Source organism: Lactuca sativa, chromosome 4 (assembly GCF_002870075.4).
Source record: "Lactuca sativa cultivar Salinas chromosome 4, Lsat_Salinas_v11, whole genome shotgun sequence".
NCBI classification, from domain to species: domain Eukaryota; kingdom Viridiplantae; phylum Streptophyta; class Magnoliopsida; order Asterales; family Asteraceae; genus Lactuca; species Lactuca sativa.
The window spans coordinates 356007148-356028000 of NC_056626.2; the positions used below are offsets into that span (position 1 = coordinate 356007148).

The 20853-nt window shown below is 30.9% G+C and overlaps 2 protein-coding genes and 1 long non-coding RNA gene across 4 annotated transcripts; 1 reads left to right on the plus strand and 2 right to left on the minus strand.

The window, feature by feature from the left end:
* Positions 1-6467: 6467 nt before the first annotated feature.
* Positions 6468-8033, minus strand: LOC122197551 (uncharacterized). Its single transcript, XM_042901763.2, has one exon. It carries the CDS (start codon positions 8031-8033, stop codon positions 6468-6470), a length of 1566 nt encoding a protein of 521 aa, XP_042757697.2.
* An 86-nt stretch (positions 8034-8119) lies between these two features.
* LOC111896347 (uncharacterized) lies at positions 8120-12508 on the minus strand. The gene is made up of 7 exons (XM_042901764.2): positions 12413-12508; positions 12157-12211; positions 11189-11434; positions 10953-11079; positions 9616-10556; positions 8266-9480; positions 8120-8145 (listed from the first exon to the last, which is right to left on the minus strand). The coding sequence occupies exons 1-7, from the start codon at positions 12506-12508 to the stop codon at positions 8120-8122; spliced, it is 2706 nt and encodes a 901-aa protein (XP_042757698.2).
* A 445-nt stretch (positions 12509-12953) lies between these two features.
* On the plus strand, positions 12954-19371 carry LOC122197422 (uncharacterized). 2 transcript variants are annotated; one of them, XR_006191013.2, is made up of 4 exons: positions 12954-13232; positions 13318-13403; positions 18550-18838; positions 18978-19371. It is a non-coding gene; the product is annotated as an uncharacterized LOC122197422 (long non-coding RNA). The 2 variants fall into 2 exon arrangements; XR_006191014.1 differs by having other exon boundaries at positions 12956-13232; positions 18727-18838.
* The last annotated feature ends 1482 nt before the right edge of the window (positions 19372-20853 follow it).

Here is a 20853-nt window from a genome sequence, read left to right on the forward strand (position 1 = left end):
GGAAATTTTATGTGGTCAGATTTCTAAACATTTGATTAATGTATTATAACTGGCATGTGACTTTTCGGATTAATATGGAGGAATACACGTCTAAATCTTCCTCTATCTGTATTCTCATCTCGATACACCGAACGCCTGCTTTGGTGTGCATAATATCATGGTGAAGACTCGTAGTGAATTGAGTGAATGGAGGAAATGAGAAAGCTTATGATACTGAATGGTACCTATCTGAAGATATCGTAAGAGTGATATCATGTCTTTAGAATGTGTCTAATAAATAATACGTCTAGTATGGGAGAAGTACATTTTTATTAACAGAAAGAAAGATTTTTGGTATAATCCACAAAGTTATCCTATCGTCTGACGTTTCCATCACCAACCGAGTGAAGCAAAATTGATGCTTAAAGATACACATGGAAGAATTCCTAGTAGAGTCTAGGGAAAATTATATGATTGTTTGTACACATTTTTGTTAAAATTGTTTTTGTGATAATAACTTGGAGAACTTCGAAACAATACTTGGGACGAGAGGCCTATACTACCAAAATCGCAGGACTTGAACTTGGATCAAGGAAAGTCGCAAGGTTACCAAGGCGCTAGTAATTGATTTCATTTTGTTCATGTATGTCGTTACCATCGTTTCGATAATGACTAAGAAGATGATTATTATTCCGACCCTAGTAGTCATATCATGTTGATTCCGGCTAAGATGAGTATGTTATGTGGTTCAGAGAATCAAGTTCGATGTAGCATCTGACTTAAGACGGAAGATTGAAATAAAAAGCGACCAGTAGAGTTATCACGAAAAGTTTCTTGTAGCTAGAAATGCTACCTTTTAAGCTAAGATTAGAACATGAACGAAAGAATTATCTGTTCTGGAAGACTCTAAGAGACATGAGTCTAAGCGTTGCAACATACGATGATAGGTCATTAGAATATGACACATCGTTCCATTGTAGTAACAAAAGAACTTATCTTAATTTCGTATCTAGTGAGGATCGAGATTATGACTTGAAGGTCATAATTTGGAGTCTAACGTGAGATAGGGAGCAAGTACAAGATCAAGCATCGCCTACATTCAAGGAGTCCAGGAGTTAGATACTCGTTCGAAGGAACAAAGAAGTTACGATTATTACCTATGATCAAGAGATAATGTATGGAGTCATTATACTGCCCTGTTTCGTTGATGATTTTGGGACGTAATCTTCCTAAGGGGGAGATAATTGTAACGCCCGTAGATTCGGGCTAGTCAATTTAGAGATAATAGGGGTCGAAAATGACTTCTCAAGAAATGATTATTTAGAATAAATAATCTTAACAAAGTTGTATAATATGTATCAAGGGTTCCGTACATATAAAGAACGCCGAAATCCGAGTTATAACGAAGAAGTTATGGCCCGTCGAAGTTATACGGCAAAACCGGCAAAGCACCGGGAGACATAAATAGTAAATTTTTGATAAAGGGGTTTTTAGCCTTAGTGATCTAAACAAAAGTTGTAGTATACATTAAACTGAGAACATACAAAAAAAAAGAACGCCCAAATCTGACTTCGTATGAGAAAGTTATGAATTTTCTAAGATTTGGCTTAGCAGTGCCCGACCCGAAACTTGAATTTTAGATCAAGCGGTTTTTGGCCAACGCTAACTAAATGATAATTGAACATCTCATTATTAGTAGCGCAACGGTAAAAAGACAGACGAAAATGGAGTCCGTATGTAGAAGTTACGAATTTTACGCAATCATTTAACAGTATAATCTTCTCTTACTATTAAATTTAAAATCAGTCAAGAATTAGCCGATGGAGTTAAAAGCAGAGTTGTAGATTTTGTCTTTACTTATGTGTGGATATAAAGAACGTTAAAAACAGAGCTCATTTGCGAAAGTTACGGTGTTTAGAAGTCGGCAGGGTGTTGTACGAAATCAGGTGACGTGGCTGAATATGGGCCACTGCTTTCTCCCCAAGAAAAGCCATCAGGTGATGACACATGGCACTGACTCGGCGAGTCAGTGACCCGACTCGGCGAGTCCATTAGGAATTCAGCCTATAAATAGAGGTGTCGGGCATTGCCATTTCCTCACACCTCAAGCCTCTTCTTTTTCTCTCTATACTTTCTCTTTAAGCCTCCCTAACCCCCCTAAGACTAGATAAACCCCCTAGCACCCGAAGGAAGCCCCAAGGCTCCCGAAGTCCCGATAAAAGTGCCTTTCGGCTCAGGCACGCTTCTCCAGCGAATCCTGATTTTGCGAAAAACCCGGTGTAAGTGAGCTGCGCCTACGCTATCGTTAGTATCTCTTATGTTTCAATATATTACTATTATTAGGACCTTATAATAAGTATTTGGGATATTAATATTAGTTATATAAGTGTCGTTATAATATATTTTAACCACTCGCGGTATGGGGAATCTGGTTTAAAGGGCCGCATAGGGATGTTCGATTTCAGAAGTGCTATATGCCAAAATGGTCCTGCCCTCCGGTGTTTTATGTCTGGCCCCTGTCTGTACATAGTGTTTGAGAAATATTGTTTCGTGCTTATATAATAGTAATAATACCAAGATTATTAATTAGTCTCGGTGAATATTAGACTAAACTCTAGTGGTAATGATACTAGGTTTTGTCAAAGGAAAATTGTGTTAAGACTAACGAAGTGTTGTCCGAGTGCCGAGTCACCACCTTTCAAGTGAGTGCATAGTTACTTTCATCTTAGACATAGATATGAAGTATTTAATATAAACTACTTGCTATGTGTGCATATTGTCTGAATACCTGCTGTCTATGCTGATGAAAGATTTTTATACATGTTTTAAATGATTTAAATTGTATATGTATTTTATATCTACAAAAATGTTGGGATAAAGCATTGGTAGATGTAATAGACAATGTGTGATAAAATGATGAGAGACCTCAATGTTGTTGTTGTTGATTCTGTCATCTAGCAGAGTATGGATGACGACCACGGACTCTTCTAGACAGTTCAGTGGAACGTTAGAAGGCTCGCAAACTGTAGGTGTTTGTGAACGATGTCTTCACCGGTGTACTCCATCCCCTTCATGGTTTCCTTAAGGACATTTATTGCTAAGGAATCCCCTTAGCATTAGTGTCCATCCTGATGTTGATCCTTAGTCTAGGTCCCTTATGATAGGTGTTTTAGGGACGTAATATGAGGATAACGGGAACGGGTAATCGGGTTATTGTTGGTTGATGAAATTAATAAACTTATTTATTGTAGGTTGAAAACCCTATGTGCTCACCAGGCTCCAAAGCCTGACCTAAGCAGTTTCTTGTATTACAGGTAGTGGCGCACGAACATAGATATGATGTTTGGGATGAAAGATTACGGATATAGGCCTGTAGATATGAATAAATGTAGTAAGGCTTATATTGTACTGTTTATGCTTTTGATCTGTATCGAACATGACATCCCGAGGTTTTTAATGATATACATTTCTATGGAAATGCTTTGATAAATTGTTATCATATTTTGTTTTTGGGAACAAATTTCGCAACACTTTTGTTTAAAATGTTACTCTGATTTTTAAACAAGGCATAAACAAATCGGTCTTTTCTGACCGTGAAAATGGGGATGTCATACAAACAGTATACTTCGTATAACAATCAGAACCTACTTCCAATATGATCCTACATGGTTGTTCCTTACTTGATAGATCATGAATGTAGACTTTGAGTTAATGATAAATCTCGACTAATAATTAGTCGCAACAAATATTAGACTAAAACGCAGTGATAATAATACTAGGTTTCGTTAAAGGAAAAGATAGTTGCAAGAAGCGAAGCACTATCCGAGTTTCGAGTCGTTACTTTAACAAGTGAGTGCATAGTTACTTTAATCTTACACATAAATGTGAAGTATTTAATATTAATGCATGCTATATGTTCTTATTATATGTGTTCTTGATATCTATGCTAGATGAATGATTTATACATGTTTTATGTGATTTAAACTGTATATGTATTTTTATTCCTAAAAATATGTTGGATAAAGATGGGTAGATGAATGATGAGAGATGAAAGATGATATAGATGATGAGAGGTGAAATATGATGAGAATCCCTGACTTTAAAGTTGATCTGGTCATCTAGCAGAGTATAGATGACAACCACAGACTATTCTAGACAGTCCATTGGAACACTAGCAGGCTCGCAACCTGTAGGTGTTTGTGAATGACATGTTCACTAGATGTACTCTAAAAAATCCTGGCAGCTGTGCCTAATGGATAATATTAGCAGTTGTGCCTAATATATAACCTTTAAACTACGTGTTCACCAAAAGTATTCTAAAATCCTGACAACTATGAACTTAGTTCCTTAAAAATGAACATTGGCAACTGTGCCTAATAGATAACATCAACGGCTATGGACTTAGTGCTTGTTGGATAAAACCTAGCAGTGATGGACTTCGTGCCTATCTCTTAGGAAAATCCTTATGAATAAATAATTGAAGAATATATAATTCTTAGGGTAGATCCTTAAGAATAAAGAAAATAATGGGGAGGCGAAATTGGGTTAATAATTTGATGATTAAACATATTAATTATATTATTATCGATTAATAAAACCTATGCCGGTTGAAAATTCTATGTACTCACCAGGTTTCTCAACCTAACCCGCTCATTTTATTGTATCAGAGGTGACTATATGAAAGATACATTGTGCTAAGAGATTTAAGGAGTATTAAGTCACTAGTTTAATTACTGTAAGACTTGTGATATTTCGTTATGCTTATGTTTCTGTATTGACGATGACATCCTAATGTTTTAATATAAATAAAAACATATATCTTTGGAACTCTTGTGATAATATTATTATGATGTTTTTCTGGGAACAAATTCCGTAATACTATTTTTTTCAAAAATGATATTCTAATTTTAAAATAAGCATAAATAAAATTTTTAAAATGACCGTGAGTATGAGGATGAAATAAAGGAGATGATGGGGGCTGAGGGTGGGCTAACCCTAGTACTCACTTGTTTTAGATACGAAATAAGAGCCCCAAAATTAGGGTTTTCTCTCGGGCTAACCTCACTTCGTGAACCATATGTTCTCACGTCGTGAGCGCAAAGCTAATGCACGACTGCAACAACCTCCTCGCAACGTGACACTAAAAATCTCACGTTGTGAGTAGGATCAAACCTTTGAATCTTTGAACTTGACAATTTCTCACCTAAACTGAATGTTACAGCTACGAGAAGAATATGAGAAACAGAGTAGAATTCCGCTTTGTATAGATAACACTATGATAATTCTCATATAAAAGATGTATAGAAAATCTAGGTTGTTACACAAAAATTGTTCTTTATGACACTAAATTTTTAATTCTATCTGATAAGAAAATCAACTTTTTATTTTGATTTTAAAATATCAACGATTAAGACTTTTACTAATTAAAATGAAAAAGAACACCATTAATGCCCTTGGTACATCTATCTAGAAGCCTCTTGTAATGCTTTTTCTTAAACCACACTTGATAATCATTAGCAACGACCTATTGTTTTGTGACCTTATCATTTTAATCGGTAAAAATCTATATAGTTGAGTTTGTGGCTTGAGAAAGTGACTATAATAGGCAATTAGTTACTCGTGATAAGAGCAATGACGGTGTTAATTGTCATTTTAACCAATAAAAATCATAATAACTGATATTTTAAAACTAAAATAAAAATTTAGTTTACTTATTGAATATAATTAAAAGTTTAATGATCTAAAGAGCAAACTTCGAGTTATTAGATTGTCATTTTAATTCATTTTCTCTGTATTTAAATAAAAAAAGATAATAATAAATATTTATTAATAGTATAATTAGAATTTTAATACAATTTGGATCTTTGAAGTCTTGTTTTTGTGATTATATATAAATACAAAAAATACAAATAATAACAAAATTTATTAATAAGTTAATTATAAATTTAATATAAAAATAGACGCGACACATTTCATGTATGAGTTTAAGAAATTTAACTCAACAAGATGTGATTAAGAGTTTTTAAATAATGAATTATGATTTTACTTATCAATAAATCATATATATGATATATATTCTATGTCCGAATAACTATACATTTTAGCCTATATTATAATTAAACAACACAAATCATATATATAGAAAAAAAAATAAGTTTGGTGCATGGGTTAACAACAACTACACAAACCAATTAATGCAAAAGTAACATATATAACCCCACTAGGTTATAACCCGTAGACACCACAGGAAATAAACGTAAAAATAATTCAATTAAATTATAAATTAGTTATTGAGCAATGTTTTGTTTGTAATTTCATAGTGATATAATGATTGGTTGCAATTATGAAATGATAATGGTTTGAATTTGAAATCAGCAATTTGTATTTGTATATATGTTAGAAAGTTATCATTTTGTATAATGCAAATATAAATTTAAAAAAAAAACATAAACATAAATTCATATAAATAATAAAGTTTTACAAAGTTTTTATAAATTTCTAAAAACTTCTTTATACACGACATTGGATGTTTTATTTGATAGTCTACCATGGTTATCTAAAATTAACAATTTTAATCCCTCTCTACTTTGAACTCTAGATAAAGCAACATACAATTGATCATGTGTAAAAACAGGATCCTTGAGAAACAATCCAACCTTCGATAAAGACTGGCCTTGGCTCTTGTTAATTGTCATTGCAAAACATACAGCCAATGGAAATTGTCTTCTTTGGAATTTGAATGGGATTTTGTTTTCAGTAGGAGTTAAAGACATTCTTGGAATGAAATTCCGGTTTCCAATATTACTTCCAGATATGATAACTGCCTCGATTACTCGTTTTCCCAATGATACAACTTGTAGTCTAGTGCCATTGCATAAGCCATTTTTCTGATCAATGTTTCTCAATAACATAACTGGAACACCGACTTTTAAAATGAGATTATGGTTTGGCATACCTGAGATTTTAAGACCATTTAAAACATCAGGTGAGTATAAATTTCCATCAAACTGATCATGGACAAACTCAGATTGGCAGAGGCTATCTGAACTTAAATATTCTTTTGTCTCTCCTGGAATCAATTTTAGCAACCGATCATTTATTTCTTGGACAACTTCATTCTTGGGAGCAAGTATTGCTCTTTCTTGAAAATAACCCGCAATGTTGAAGTTTTCAAGAATGGAAGGATATACAAATTTGATTAATGAACCAATAGGATCACATGGATCATTAATGAGAATGTCTTCTGGAATATCAACAATTGCTTCACCATCATTCGGACTACCAAGATTACCTTCTCCTATGTCCAAAAGCCAATTTGAAAAACCCGTTATTCGATGAACAGCAGATGAATCGCCGCCAACAGTTAACCTCATGTTTTTTGTTAATTTATGGACTTTGCACTGTTGCCATAAATACGAAGAACTTAAAGAAGCGTTAACAATATTTTGTCTACTGCCACCCGGAACAACAGGTAGAATTTGTCTAAAATCACCTCCAAAAACAACCACTTTCCCTCCGAATGGAATATTTGAGTTTTTAGGATCGACAAGTCTTAATATATCCTTCAAAGTTCGATCTAAAGCTTCAAATGCATGCTTGTGTACCATTGGTGCTTCATCCCAAATGATCAATGAGGCTTTTCTTACTAAACTCGCAAGATCACTCTTTGGATTTATTTTACAAAAAGAATCCTCGGTAAGATTTATGGGAATATTAAACCGAGAGTGTGCTGTCCTACCTCCAATCAATAATAATGAAGCAATCCCACTTGAAGCAACGTTTAAAACAATCTCTCCTTGGGATCTAATTGCTACAGAAATTGTCTTCCAGAGAAATGTCTTACCAGTTCCACCATAACCATAAATAAAGAATACACCTCCCTTATTATTTTTAACCTTAGCCATTATATCAAGAAAAATGTTGCGTTGCTCGTCGGTTAATGAAACAAAGAGCCGATCAAACTCATTCTTCAAATTTGATATGTCATAATCTAGCTCCTCGACTATCAAACGATTGTTTGAAGATGAAACCAAATCAGCATCTGGGTAAGGCATCCTTCTATAGTTCTTGAGACTGGAATTGTTTCGGAGTAAAATTTGTTCTATCTCGAACAAAGTCAAGTTTTTAATTTGATCTTCGTTTAGTGATAAACTTGTATGATAAATACTATATTACTTACAACATATTAGAAAAAAAAAGATAATCTGGGAGGTAAAATGTAATTTGATTGCATATTGGAAATTTATATGATACAGTTTTAATAATAATTTAATAAACATATAATACCTGGAGAGTTTAATCTCTTTTGTTGAGAATAAAGAATTCCGTCTGAAAGGTATTCCCATGTGTTTTCCCACACAATCTCTGGTTTACACAAACTATTGGACAATAACATCGTAGCAAATAAGAAACGTAGATAAAAACCAGATCCATAAACACTTGCTTCCTTAATTGCTTCGATGTATTCTTTGTCATCATCCAAAAGGCCCAGATTATAGCATGCATCTTTAAAAGAACATATTTCACCATTGATTGTGCGAATTTCTTCGAAGGATTTTGGACCTTTCACTTTATTTAAAAGAATTCTTAAAAAATACGCTTCGCCAACCTTAGGTGAAACCGAGTGAATTCTACCAATAGAATATCCAATTTTCCTTGGCTTCCAAATATTAAGTTTAGGTTTCCAAACAAACTTTATAGGAAATTCAACATATGTAAGTTTCTGTGCATCTTTATTGATTTCATTACACTTCATCCAAGATGTGAACATTGAAGAAGCAACTGAAGGCTGGTCAAGAACATCTTCAATATCGTCGTCTGCCTCATATACAACTTGTTGTTGACCAGGAAGATGAAAAGGTAGTCTAATCACAGCAGGATACCTATAATGAACATCATAACTAAAAATCCGCCATGATGCTTCACATGCAGATATATATCTACAATCATAGTATTCTTTGATTTCATCCACTGCATCATTGTTATCAGAATCATTATTGCTTGGCTCCATAGCAACAGTCGCTCTATCAGGACCCTTGTTTATATATTTAAATAAATACTTTATAGAAGATCCCTGATTGCACCATTCAACATTAATGTGTGCCTGATATCTTTTTAATAGATATTTGTTGTATGGAACAACATTCCTATTATCTAACTGAACACCAGATTTTTCAACAAAATGTCCATCATTTCTTCTCCTATATAAGGGAAAACCATCTGAATCAACTGAAGTATGATTACAGAATTGCTTTGGAAACTTTTTAGAACACTTTCTGTCCACCATGCATGGGCAATTCAAATTTTCAGCTCCACATGGACCGTGAATCATGAACTCCCTGACAAGTGAATATAATTCTGGATCTTCTTCGATATTTGGAATCTCAGCAGAAATAATGGGATCGATATATTCAACTGTAGGAAGCTTGTAGTCAGAATGCATAAACAAACATATATGACTATGAGGCAGACCTCGTTTTTGAAATTCAATTATATAAACCACTGCATGTAAAAATATACACATAAAATAGAAGTTAGAATTAAAGAAGGTATATATAACCTACACACACACACACACACACACATATATATATATATATATATATATATATATATTAAATTATAATTTTAAAATACCTGCTTGAACCTTGCCAAAAATTTCATTTTCCCTTAAATCTTTAATAAATGCATCCAACTTTATCTTAAATAACCTACATAATATATCCGGTGTATCTTCAGGATGAAGTGGAGTGTCCTTAAGAAACCTTTGAACTTCTGGCCATTTTGGATTACACGTAAAGGTTATGAAAAAATCTGGATATCCAAACCATTTACATAGCGACATGGCATCCAAATAGTTTTGCATCATATAACGTGCACCACCGGTAAATGAAGAAGGTAAAATCACACGTTGACCAACGTTCGAAATATATGTACTACCACGTACTTGGTGATTACGCAGATTCTCATAAGACTCACATCTAAGAATTTTTTGTTGCTTACGTATGAAAAATAATCGCTCGCTTTCAATCATTGTATAACCATCAACCAAAAATTGTTGGAACAACCTTTTTGCATTAAGAAGTAGTGAGAACGATTGATCTCTATCTTGAATTCTGTAAGCGAAAAATTCTCTCATAGTACAGGTCGGGCGCTTGCTGTTACTTGAAGATGTAATACCTCTATGAAGGATGTCAACTTTGTAACCATCATCGCCATATGGAAATAGTAATGGATATTGAAGAGCAAGGTAAGAAGGATGTAATTCACTGATACGCTTTAGTAATCCTGATGAGGTTTCAACAATGATGTCTCTTTTTTCAATTGAATCACAAATGTCACCGACAATTAAAGCGGCTACCTCAGAAGAAGTTGGTAAGTTATACGTCCTTCCATCTTGTTCTTCTTTTCCGATTAATCTTAACTTCAAGTTAGCAACAGGATTATCATGAAGACTGTTTCTTACCATCCTATAAGACTTGACTAACGCATTGTTTGAATCTAACATATCCTTCAAAAATTCTATAATTTGGAGATCATATGACCTTGAACTTGATGTAGAAGCGCTCCTTGGTCCACTGAAAATATTATAGATAATTATTTAATGTTAGTTAAAAAGATAAATAAACTGAAATTAATTTTTAGATGAAGATTATAAAAATATACCCAATACTTGTCGATCTATTTGAAATCTCGTTCTCTGTATCATATATGTATAACTGACAGAATTTTGGTCATGATCCACCTGTAGGTAAAAGACTTCCCATACTATGATAATTTTGACCGTTAAGTCTGAATATGTATGGTGCGTTGCCTGAGTTGATGGATGGATGAACTTTGCCTCCCATGGATGTAAATGAAAACATTGAATTGTAACGTCGAATGTTCTTCATGAAGTGTTTGCTTTTAGAATCTACGGAACGGTAAAGATTTTTGTAAGACGACGGTGCTTCTTTTAAGGGTGGTAACTCAACTTTTCCGTAACCACAACATAAGGAATAAGACGTATTGCCTTTTTTTGTCCTCTAAGCGATTCATCTAGCCATAATTTTGCATGACAAATCTGACATATAACAATCTCGTCTCCATGATCCAAGTAATCTATTGAATGAAAAAAATATTAAAAAGTAAAAAATATATATAAATCAGATTATTAAATAAATTTAAATAATATTAAAACTATTAGAATTATTATCACCTTTTGATATACCGCGAAATTTATCTTCGACAATATGATCATGATTACTTTCTTCATCTAATGTCAAGTCAAAAACAGGTATAGAGGATATATCTGGAGTCTTCCTTTTTAATTGATGTTTTCCTCTTGGTAACTTGATTGATGAAGAATTCTGGATTATTGTCGAACGATTACCGGATGTCGTGGAATTCACAAACATTGAATTGTGTTTGTTAATAGATATTGGTGTTTGAAGGTTATTATTGAATATACAATTGCCTGAAAAATAAAAATACAAATCAAAACATTAGCAATTGGTATGATTTATATAAATATAAAGCATATATTTCTAAGTTTGTGTATTTATAAATGCATACCGTTTGAAATGTTAGAAAAGGGAGTTCTAACATTTATATTTGTTGAAGGAGAATTATAAGTTATTGTGGAACGATTGGTGGATGTCGTGCCAATGCCAAACACTGAATTATGTAAATTAATAGATAGTGGTGTTTGAACTTTATTGTTGAAAATATAATTGCTTGATAAAATTAAAATACAAATTAGAATGTTAGAAATTGTTATGAAGTTATATAAATGTGAAACGTATATTTTTAATTTCGTATATATAGAAATTCGTACCATTTGAAGTATGATGAATACTTGTATGTTGATCTACACATGATTTGGCTGAGTTTATATTTTCCTTATCTAAGGTAACGTCTGTATAATTACATGTAGATATTAATTTAACACGATGACTGTAGACATCTGTTACATAATTAGAAAACATGGTTAGTAATAATAAAAAATATTAATTATTATAAATACACTAAATTAAATAGTTTTGCAAATTTAATATAATTTTTATATTTACAAATCAATTGTAAAATAAACGAATATAAATACCGTTATTTGACATGTAAGAAGTATGTGTAATCGATGAGTTTTGATGGCTTGATGTGCTTGGTAAGTTTTTGGATTTTCTATTATCTAAATATAACTTTCTAATTTTTCTCCTCTCTTTAGCATTTGTAGATTCTGTAGTACTATTTGAACCTGTAAAATCGTAGAAAACAACTTAAAGACATTTTTTTTTATATTAAGTTTAAATATATTATAATTTCTTTTAATTTTTTTAAATAAAAATGAATAACATATTTAAAATCTATCAATAATACATATTATAATTATCAATGCAAAATAAAGCAAGAAGATTACCGTATTGGCAAAATTTTATAGCATGTCCAGTAGGTGTACGAGAGATGATGATGTAGTACAACGTTTTTTGGATTTTCTATTATCCAAATATAACTTTCTGTTTCTTCTTCTCTCTCTAGCGTCCATTGCATTCATGTTCTTGTTTGATATATAATAAAAATAAAAAAGTATAGTGAAAAACAAAATTAATAATTTGATAGTAAATGTTACATCGATTGGTAGCTTATATAATTTGTATAAACTTCATTTGACGAATTGAATACTAACCAAATAGGATATAAAATATTTCTAAATCATAAAATTACATAATTATATATAAATCACATTTATTTATTAAATTGTGGAGCATGATATATAAAATGGCAATTTAAATAGATTATGTCAACTTAAATTAGAAATTAATAATTACGACATATCAATATAAATTCTTAGGTAATTATTTAAAATATAATTATTTCAATAATAAATGGGATACATACCAATCCAAATTATATAAATATTATTGATATAAAAAATTATAAAAAAAAAAAGAACATTTTTTTTAAGGATTCACACAAGTAATAACCCCTATTCTCCCACGTAGAAGATAACCATCTATTAGTAATAAACCCCATTTTTCCCTTTTGCTGTAATAGAAATGGAGCCTAGAACCATCGAATATCAAAATTTATATCTCCGCAATCAAGATTAACATTTCGAAGGCATTCATTTAAGAAAGATATGGAAGTTTGTCCATTGCTATCGTGAAGGAAGATAGGAATATAAAATCATCGAATCCAATTTGAAGGGAGTAGAAGCTTATACCGATTTTACAATTAAAGGTACGAATGAATATGGTATGAAGATGCGACAATTGAAGGTAAGATGTAAATTTTTGTTAACTATTGTTTTCTTAACAGAACATAGATTAGTTGAAAGAAATTGTACCTGATTGTTTTTGGCAGAAATTTGATTCTTATGAAAAAGTTATCGAAAACTGAAATGGTATGAGGAGTAACTCGAAATACGTCAAGAGCGAAGACACAATCAGGTAACTTTCAATTTTCTGAAAGTATGATTTTCATACTCTGTGCGTAATAGTTTGAAATTTTGAAATTTGAATTTCTAAGATTTTAGGGTTAAATTTGTGCATCTGATTAATGTTAGCAAATAATTTATTAATTGAATTTTAATTTTATATACCTTCCGAAATTGGAATGCGATTTTTATATTGATTAGCTAGATATTAGGGTTAAATATATGTGCAAAACGGAGGACAAACTCATATCAGTGCCTAGTGAGTGGTTTGAAATTAAAAGTAATGGTTTAGAACAAAAAATGAATGTAGATTGCAATTTCTTTTATTTGACAGTAAGATTTGAAGACAAAAAATGGCAGAAAATTGCTCAAAAAAGCAGAATTTAAGAATATAACCAACTGATATGCACCCTTTAGATTTAAACCGTATAACACATTGATATGTAACTCAAAACAGATGGTTCAGGATCTAAAGTTTCATAGATGATATAACACACTAATATGTAATTTAATTACACACATATTGACACACATAGAAAGCAACATGACCAAAGAAACACGTTCCTGTTTTAAAAATGTTTATATGTCTAATGTGTACTTTATTAATAAAGGGACAAAAAATGTAAAAAAAAAAATAATGCCGTATGGACCATTTTCTAAATTAATAATATATTTGTGATGGATCAAACATGACCAGGGGCTCTTTTAGAGGATTGAAGTGCACCTTCCATGGTTTCCATTATCAATTTTTTGACCTGCAAATAACACACATATATATATTCAAGAAAAAGATGAATTGGGTGCTACTAAACCCAAGTTTGAACATTTAAAGATTAAAAAAAATAACAGGTCCTATTATAATAAATTACATACTTGGCCACTATAAAAAAAGATACACAAACATACACAGGTACATTAACACACCCACATGCACAATTAATGATAATATAATCTTGTAAATCAATAGAAAGAGTACCCCTCCCCCTAATCAATTTTTCATCTATTATAGGAGGATCAAACTGTACAGAGAAATGAGTTTTTGAAAGTAGGTTAGAAATTGTTTTTAAGCATTATATATATATATATATATATATATATATATATATATATATATATATATATATATATATATATATATATATATTATGGGCTTAAGGCATTAAAGACAAAATAAAAATTGACTTATGGGTTTTAAATAACATTTTGAAAATTTATGAACACGTTAAATAACTTTTCAATTGTAGTGTAGGAATATTAAGACACACAAATTATAGCAATGTGCTTTGAAAGTACATTGCTATAATTGGTATAAATCGATTTTTTTTACAACAAAAAAACATTTCATTTTTGTCTTTTTCTTATTAAGCCATTGTATTACAAAAGTATATTTACACAAACACACAAATTATAGCAATGCATTTTCGAAGTACATTAACACAAACACACAAATTATAGGCCTTGATCTATAAAAATAACAAAAGATATCCAAAAATTAAGCAACTACCACTGCTTTTTCAAGTTGAATATTAAAACGATAAATATTTTAGTATGTAGCATGACATTTTGTACCAATAATGGAAAAGCAATAATAAAATGACATCTAAAATATGAAAAAATTAATTCATAACATGCTATCATAATATAGCATAACAAACCATTTAAAAAGAAAATAATCCCAAAGTGTTAACCTTAATAACCAGAATGTCGCATTAAATCAAACCAAGATAGTTAAAAAGCACCATGCAAATTAAAAACTGAAAATTGTTCATGAAAATCCAAAATGGACACTGTCTTCCGATTCACCACCAAATGAAATTCAGCCACTTTTTTCCAACTTCACCTCCAACAACTGTTTTCTTGGACCATCTAGGGATACTTTCTTTGTTTTTGACGACGATAAGTTGTCATTCAATTCCAAATCAAAGACTTCTTCCAGATTTCGTTTCAAAACTGGTGTTGTGTTCAAAAACTTCATCGGGCTTGTTGCTGAGTTCTTGTCAACTGTGGAAGGAGTTATGTTATCATCCGTCCCTGAAATTTGATCCTAAAGAAAATAGTTTTACAACATTGTTATTTACATCCAAGTATTATTTTAGAACATATTTATCTAATTTAATATGAATGTAACCTTTAAAGGCTTGTTATCTTGAGATTCGAATTCGCCCGAACAAACATCCCAAGAGTGTGTTATACCAATCTGCATAAGACATAAAATAACAAAAAAAAATTGTTTTAGAAATATTATAAGGATATATAGTTAACAACCAAAAAACAATAATTAGTAATTTAATTACCTGTGATTCGGTAAACTTATTTTCGAGTTGTTCAATTAAATCAACATTGTCACTGACTCTAGAAATACCATACTGATTGGTTTTTTTCGACACATTGAAATCCGTAACAGAAATCTTGAATGCCAATTTCAAACCTTTCAATGCATTAATCTCCCCCGGATAGAAATCAGTATTGTCCCCAATCTACATCAAATAATAATGTAAATACACGTTACAGTTAAAGTGAACATATATATAAAACGAAATAATTATTGCAAAATATTCAAACGACCTCTGTTGCTTTTTTAAACAACTCTTTGGCTGATGTCTTCAATAGATACCTTCCTTCTTTTTCAAACATTGTTAAGGTAATAGTCTCGGTATTATCTTGCACGCGTATGGGGATCATAAATCTACAAAAAAAATATATATATATAAAATATCAAAAGTATTATTAATATATATGGAGTAAGAAACGTTTTTGCATGAATATAGTTTATAGTAACAACCTCGGTACAACAGTAGTTGTTTTTTTTGTGCAATTTTGGTTACGACATTCATAAGAAGTTGGTTTTGCATCAGTATCCGGAAAGGCCATGTGGCTGCAGTTTGTACACGCTGGATAGAACCATTTCTCATTCTGCAAGATTCCCTTTATAGTGCCAACTATAATGAAATGGGTTTTCTGCATGAATGATTGGTTATTTATAACATTTGTTTATTTTAAAAATTACAAAAAAAGTATAAATATACAAGTTTAAAAAATTCATATAAATACCGAATGTGGTTCAAAAATCTCAGCAATAGTCTTCAGCTTAGTTTTAACTATGAAATCATCTAATTCAGAAAGTTGTTTAGATTCAATGACGGAAATTGTATTCGAAGACGAATCGGGACGATCATCCCCATCTAAACTGTAAATTACACAAAGAAATAATTTTAAGTATTGTTGTAATGAACATTTGTATATTTAAAACGTACATAGAAATGTGTTGCCTTTTTTTGAAAAGACTAATTTCATCGATATCGCAGTTAATGAACAACTTTGAAGATGTAAAGTAGGTATTAACACTCGGACGATCTATAACACAAATAATAATAATCAGTTTAATAATCAAAGATGTAAAAATTGTTTAGTTAATAAAACAAATATACCTCTTCAAACACTAATCTTTGCAAACTGAAGTATAACAACGACACGTTGCTTTGGTGGATTGTTATCTATGTAATGTTGCATCTTGTAGGCATAATCACCCCATAGATTTACACAGAGTTGCAAAGCACTGAATATTGAACAATTGTTTTTTAAAAGTCATGTTTTAATATAAAATATAATACAAATATAAAGAAATGAACAACAAACTTTGCATCTTGGATGTGAATGGTTAGTCTGTGTTTAGACTTTTCAGGATCATCCCTCATCATCTCAGTAATAGCAACTACCAATCCAATAACATCTGTAATATATATATATATATATATATATATATATATATATATATTTGAAGAGCCCTTTGAAATTTAAAGATATAATATATAATATATAGCAGATAAACATAACTAAAACCAATTAAATATTTAGTTTATAATTAAAATAATAAATATTAACTAACCAACAGATATGTCTTCAGGATGTAGCAACGACAGAACAGTTTGATAGTCATCAAATGAAAATCCAAATGTAGATCCAGAAAATTCTGCACATTCTTTGAGAACAGTATTTTGGACAAATGTTAGTTTTTGATCTTGAGGAGTTATTTTGAAACAACCAGACTTTTGTGATGCAAAACTTGGACTCGTGATGTAAAAAGTCGACCCATCCTTTAATATATTTTTGAATCAATACAGAAACTTTTTCCAAACAGTAGCTTGGATCTTCCTCCCCTATAAAAAAGTAATATATGATCAACTATATAAGTAATTGTACTTAAATGTGTATTTGTAAGAAATAATTAATATGTAGAGTGTAACATACCTGTTCATCAAGTAATATTAATTCAATGGACCAAATTTCATCTTTGTTGTAGAATGACATATGTTTCCACAAGTTGATGACACGAACTTTTAGAGTCAAATCGTCCCTCAACACATCTACATCAGCAATGAAAGTGACATTGGGAGTAGCCATTTAACTGAAAAAACACAAAATTATATAAATTTGGTGAAAATATATGTAAATTCAAAGCCGTGAATAAGTTAACAAAAATAATCCAATATGTTGGTATTATTATGATTCAAATTCAGATTGCATTTGAACCATTTAACTGAAAAAACACAGGATTATATAAATCTGATGAAATATATATATATATATATATATATATATATATATATATATATATATATATATATATATATATATATATATATATATATATAAATTCAAATTACTGACTAACAGAACACACATATTCCTATATGTTTTTATTATAAGGAGGACATGTGTATTGATTTCTTCATTTTGTTTGTACGTAGGAAAAAAATTGAATAGTTTGTGTATAAGATAACATATACAGAAAATAACCGAAGGAGAGGAATATAGATGTAATCAAAATTACAATAAGAATACGAATGAATGATAAACAAAAAAAATTCAGCATAGTTGTTTTGGGATGATTTACCTTCTCTGCAGTGTTTTAGAGTTCAGATACGAAGTAAATGAGAAAATGCAAATGGTTGAAAAGAATTTAGGGGTTCTGTATTTATAGGTGGAATAAAACAACCGAAGTCAATATTGTGATTGAATATTGTAATTCGTTTAAATGAATTTTTAATTACTATAATCATGCAGATATTTTCGGAAACAGATAAACTTTATAAAAAATCATTCCTGATTTTATGCGATATGATGATGATAATGTATGATTTTTATGATTTTTAATGCAGGTATAATATCGAAAAGAGAAATTAAATTGCTTCCTACTTTTTATGCCTACAAATGTTCCTACCCAATAAAATTATGACAAGTGTCATCATTCCATATTTTTTTAACTAACTCCTTAAGGTTATATTAGGAATATATCAATTACAATTAAATTGAATGATGATTTGTCATAATTTTAGTGGGTAGGAATAATTGTAGGCATAAAAGGTAGGAGGCAATTTAATTTCTCTATGGAAAAATAATTGCTGATTAGTAGGAGAATATGTGGACCATTGCCAATTTTCTAGCAAGGTGATTATATTTTATTTTGAATTTTTCGTTTAATATGGAAACAGATTTTTCGTTTAATATGGAGACAGATGTTTTTTGAAACAGATATTAACTTTTGAATTTCTGATTTTGACTTTCTGATTTGTTGTCTAATTTATAGGGATGATTTGGGCGGGAACTAATTTCTAAGGAAAATGTAGAAAATGACACGTGGACTTTGGTTGTGTAGAAGAATGCCATGTGGCACCTTAGGAAGTCTTTTATTAGAAGAGGGGATGCGGTATATCACCATTAGTAGCCCTCAAAATAGTTTTGGAAGGCCCAGGAAACTTGACCAAAATGGGCCGTTTGAAATTCTGCGCTCTACGTGGCGATTCCCTACGCTTGATTCATCGTCATCACTATTTATAGGGAGTTTGAAAATCAAGGTTTAATTTGTCTTTTATGTACATTTTCCATTTGAACTTTTACAAACCTCTGACGCAAGAAAAGGGCTTCTGTTGGTTTGCTTTTGCTCTATAATTTCATAAACATGGCCAACATAATTACCAAAATTTTAACCTTTTTAGACGTTATTAGGACTTCATTTTAATGTTACAAACTCTCATGCAAGGAGTAGACATGTTTTTATACGACATTCCATGTAAAAGGATGAACACTACACATAATGATCAATAAATATGCATATTTTTTTTAGCAACAAGGCATTAGGATTTGTTTATTTAGGAAAAAAATACAAGTCACATACGATATACTTATATCAAATAAAAGACATGTTTACTTTGAAGATTAACTCACTAATAATATTATACTTCCTTTTATCAAGTTAAGATCATTAATATGTTTATCGCAACCCACGAGCATCATCACATCAGGTTTAATTTTGGATTGATTAAAGTCCAAAATCCCCACTTCCGAACTTCTTCTTCAAATCTTACAGTCTAATAATCCACGTTTCGTTCCATTTTACTATTAGGGCTAATAAATTTCTCCCTGTGAAATCGACAAATACATATCAATTGAGAGGCGTATATCGACAGTAGAAGACGGGAAAGAGGATGAAAGCAGCGACTCCACCTCCTTGATTATTTGTTCCATGTGAGTGTCATCTTTCAATTTGAATCGATGTATCAAGTTGAAGTATCCAAATAAATCATGGTGTCATAATCTAAATTTCTTTTATAATTAATTATCCATTCCGTGTTTTCCCATTCCCAGAAAACCGTGTGAAGAACAAGAAACATTAATTATATATCTTTCTTTTTATGTAATTTGATGTCCATTTCCTTTGAATATTTCGATGTTTCTCATTTTTAGCTCATGTCCTTGGATTACTTTGATCTACATTTGTTCTGACCACTTTTTAAGTGGAAAATTATTTATAACATATGGAACAAAGGATTCGAAATATGGATTTACTATGCCTAAAGACCGATTAAAAATGAAAACATGCAATTAGGTTAGGTGTAGTTCTGCCAATTATCATGGAAAAGAAACTTATTAATTTATATTGCTCATTTTCTAAGCAAACATTCTTCACTCTCTGAACATCTGTTGACACTTATATTTTGTGAGCTACTTTATCTTTTACGTTCCACCTTTCCTAGGCGGATATTTTTCTAGGATATTTTTGTTAATCACAATCTTTGTCATATGATGTCATATGAGGTTTTTTATGTTTAGATACGTGTGTAAAGGTGAAAACAGGACTTTAAATCAATTATGTTTGCAGTAGAAAAAGATTGCATCCCTTTCTTATGTAAAGCAGTAGAAAGGTAAGATTTAGCCCTCTTTCTCTTGCCTACAATTCTTTTACCATTTTAGTTTAATGTTTTTTTTTTTATTTAAATCTATTGAAACTACTATTTATTCTTAATCTCTCCTTTTAGCATGGTGTCACTTTCTGAAAATGACCACTTTACCCTTTGACCTAAATGTTAAAAAAAAAAAAAAAAAAAAAAAAGATTTGTTGTTTTGGCCGAACCATTGAGGTATTAATATTTTGCTGATGGATGTTTGCAAGTTGATGATCGTAC

What these genes read in the sequence shown, in the direction of transcription:
- LOC122197551 (XM_042901763.2), bottom strand. Translation starts at nt 8,033, where the DNA reads ATGCCTTACCCAGATGCTGATTTGGTTTCATCTTCAAACAATCGTTTG.
- LOC111896347 (XM_042901764.2), bottom strand. Translation starts at nt 12,508, where the DNA reads ATGAATGCAATGGACGCTAGAGAGAGAAGAAGAAACAGAAAGTTATAT. An exon ending in TATGTTGTGGTTACGGAAAA is followed by an intron (nt 10,557 to 10,952) that starts GTTGAGTTACCA and finishes TAATATTTTCAG; the next exon opens with TGGACCAAGGAGCGCTTCTA. An exon ending in AAAGAGATTAAACTCTCCAG is followed by an intron (nt 8,146 to 8,265) that starts GTATTATATGTT and finishes TAAGTAATATAG; the next exon opens with TATTTATCATACAAGTTTAT.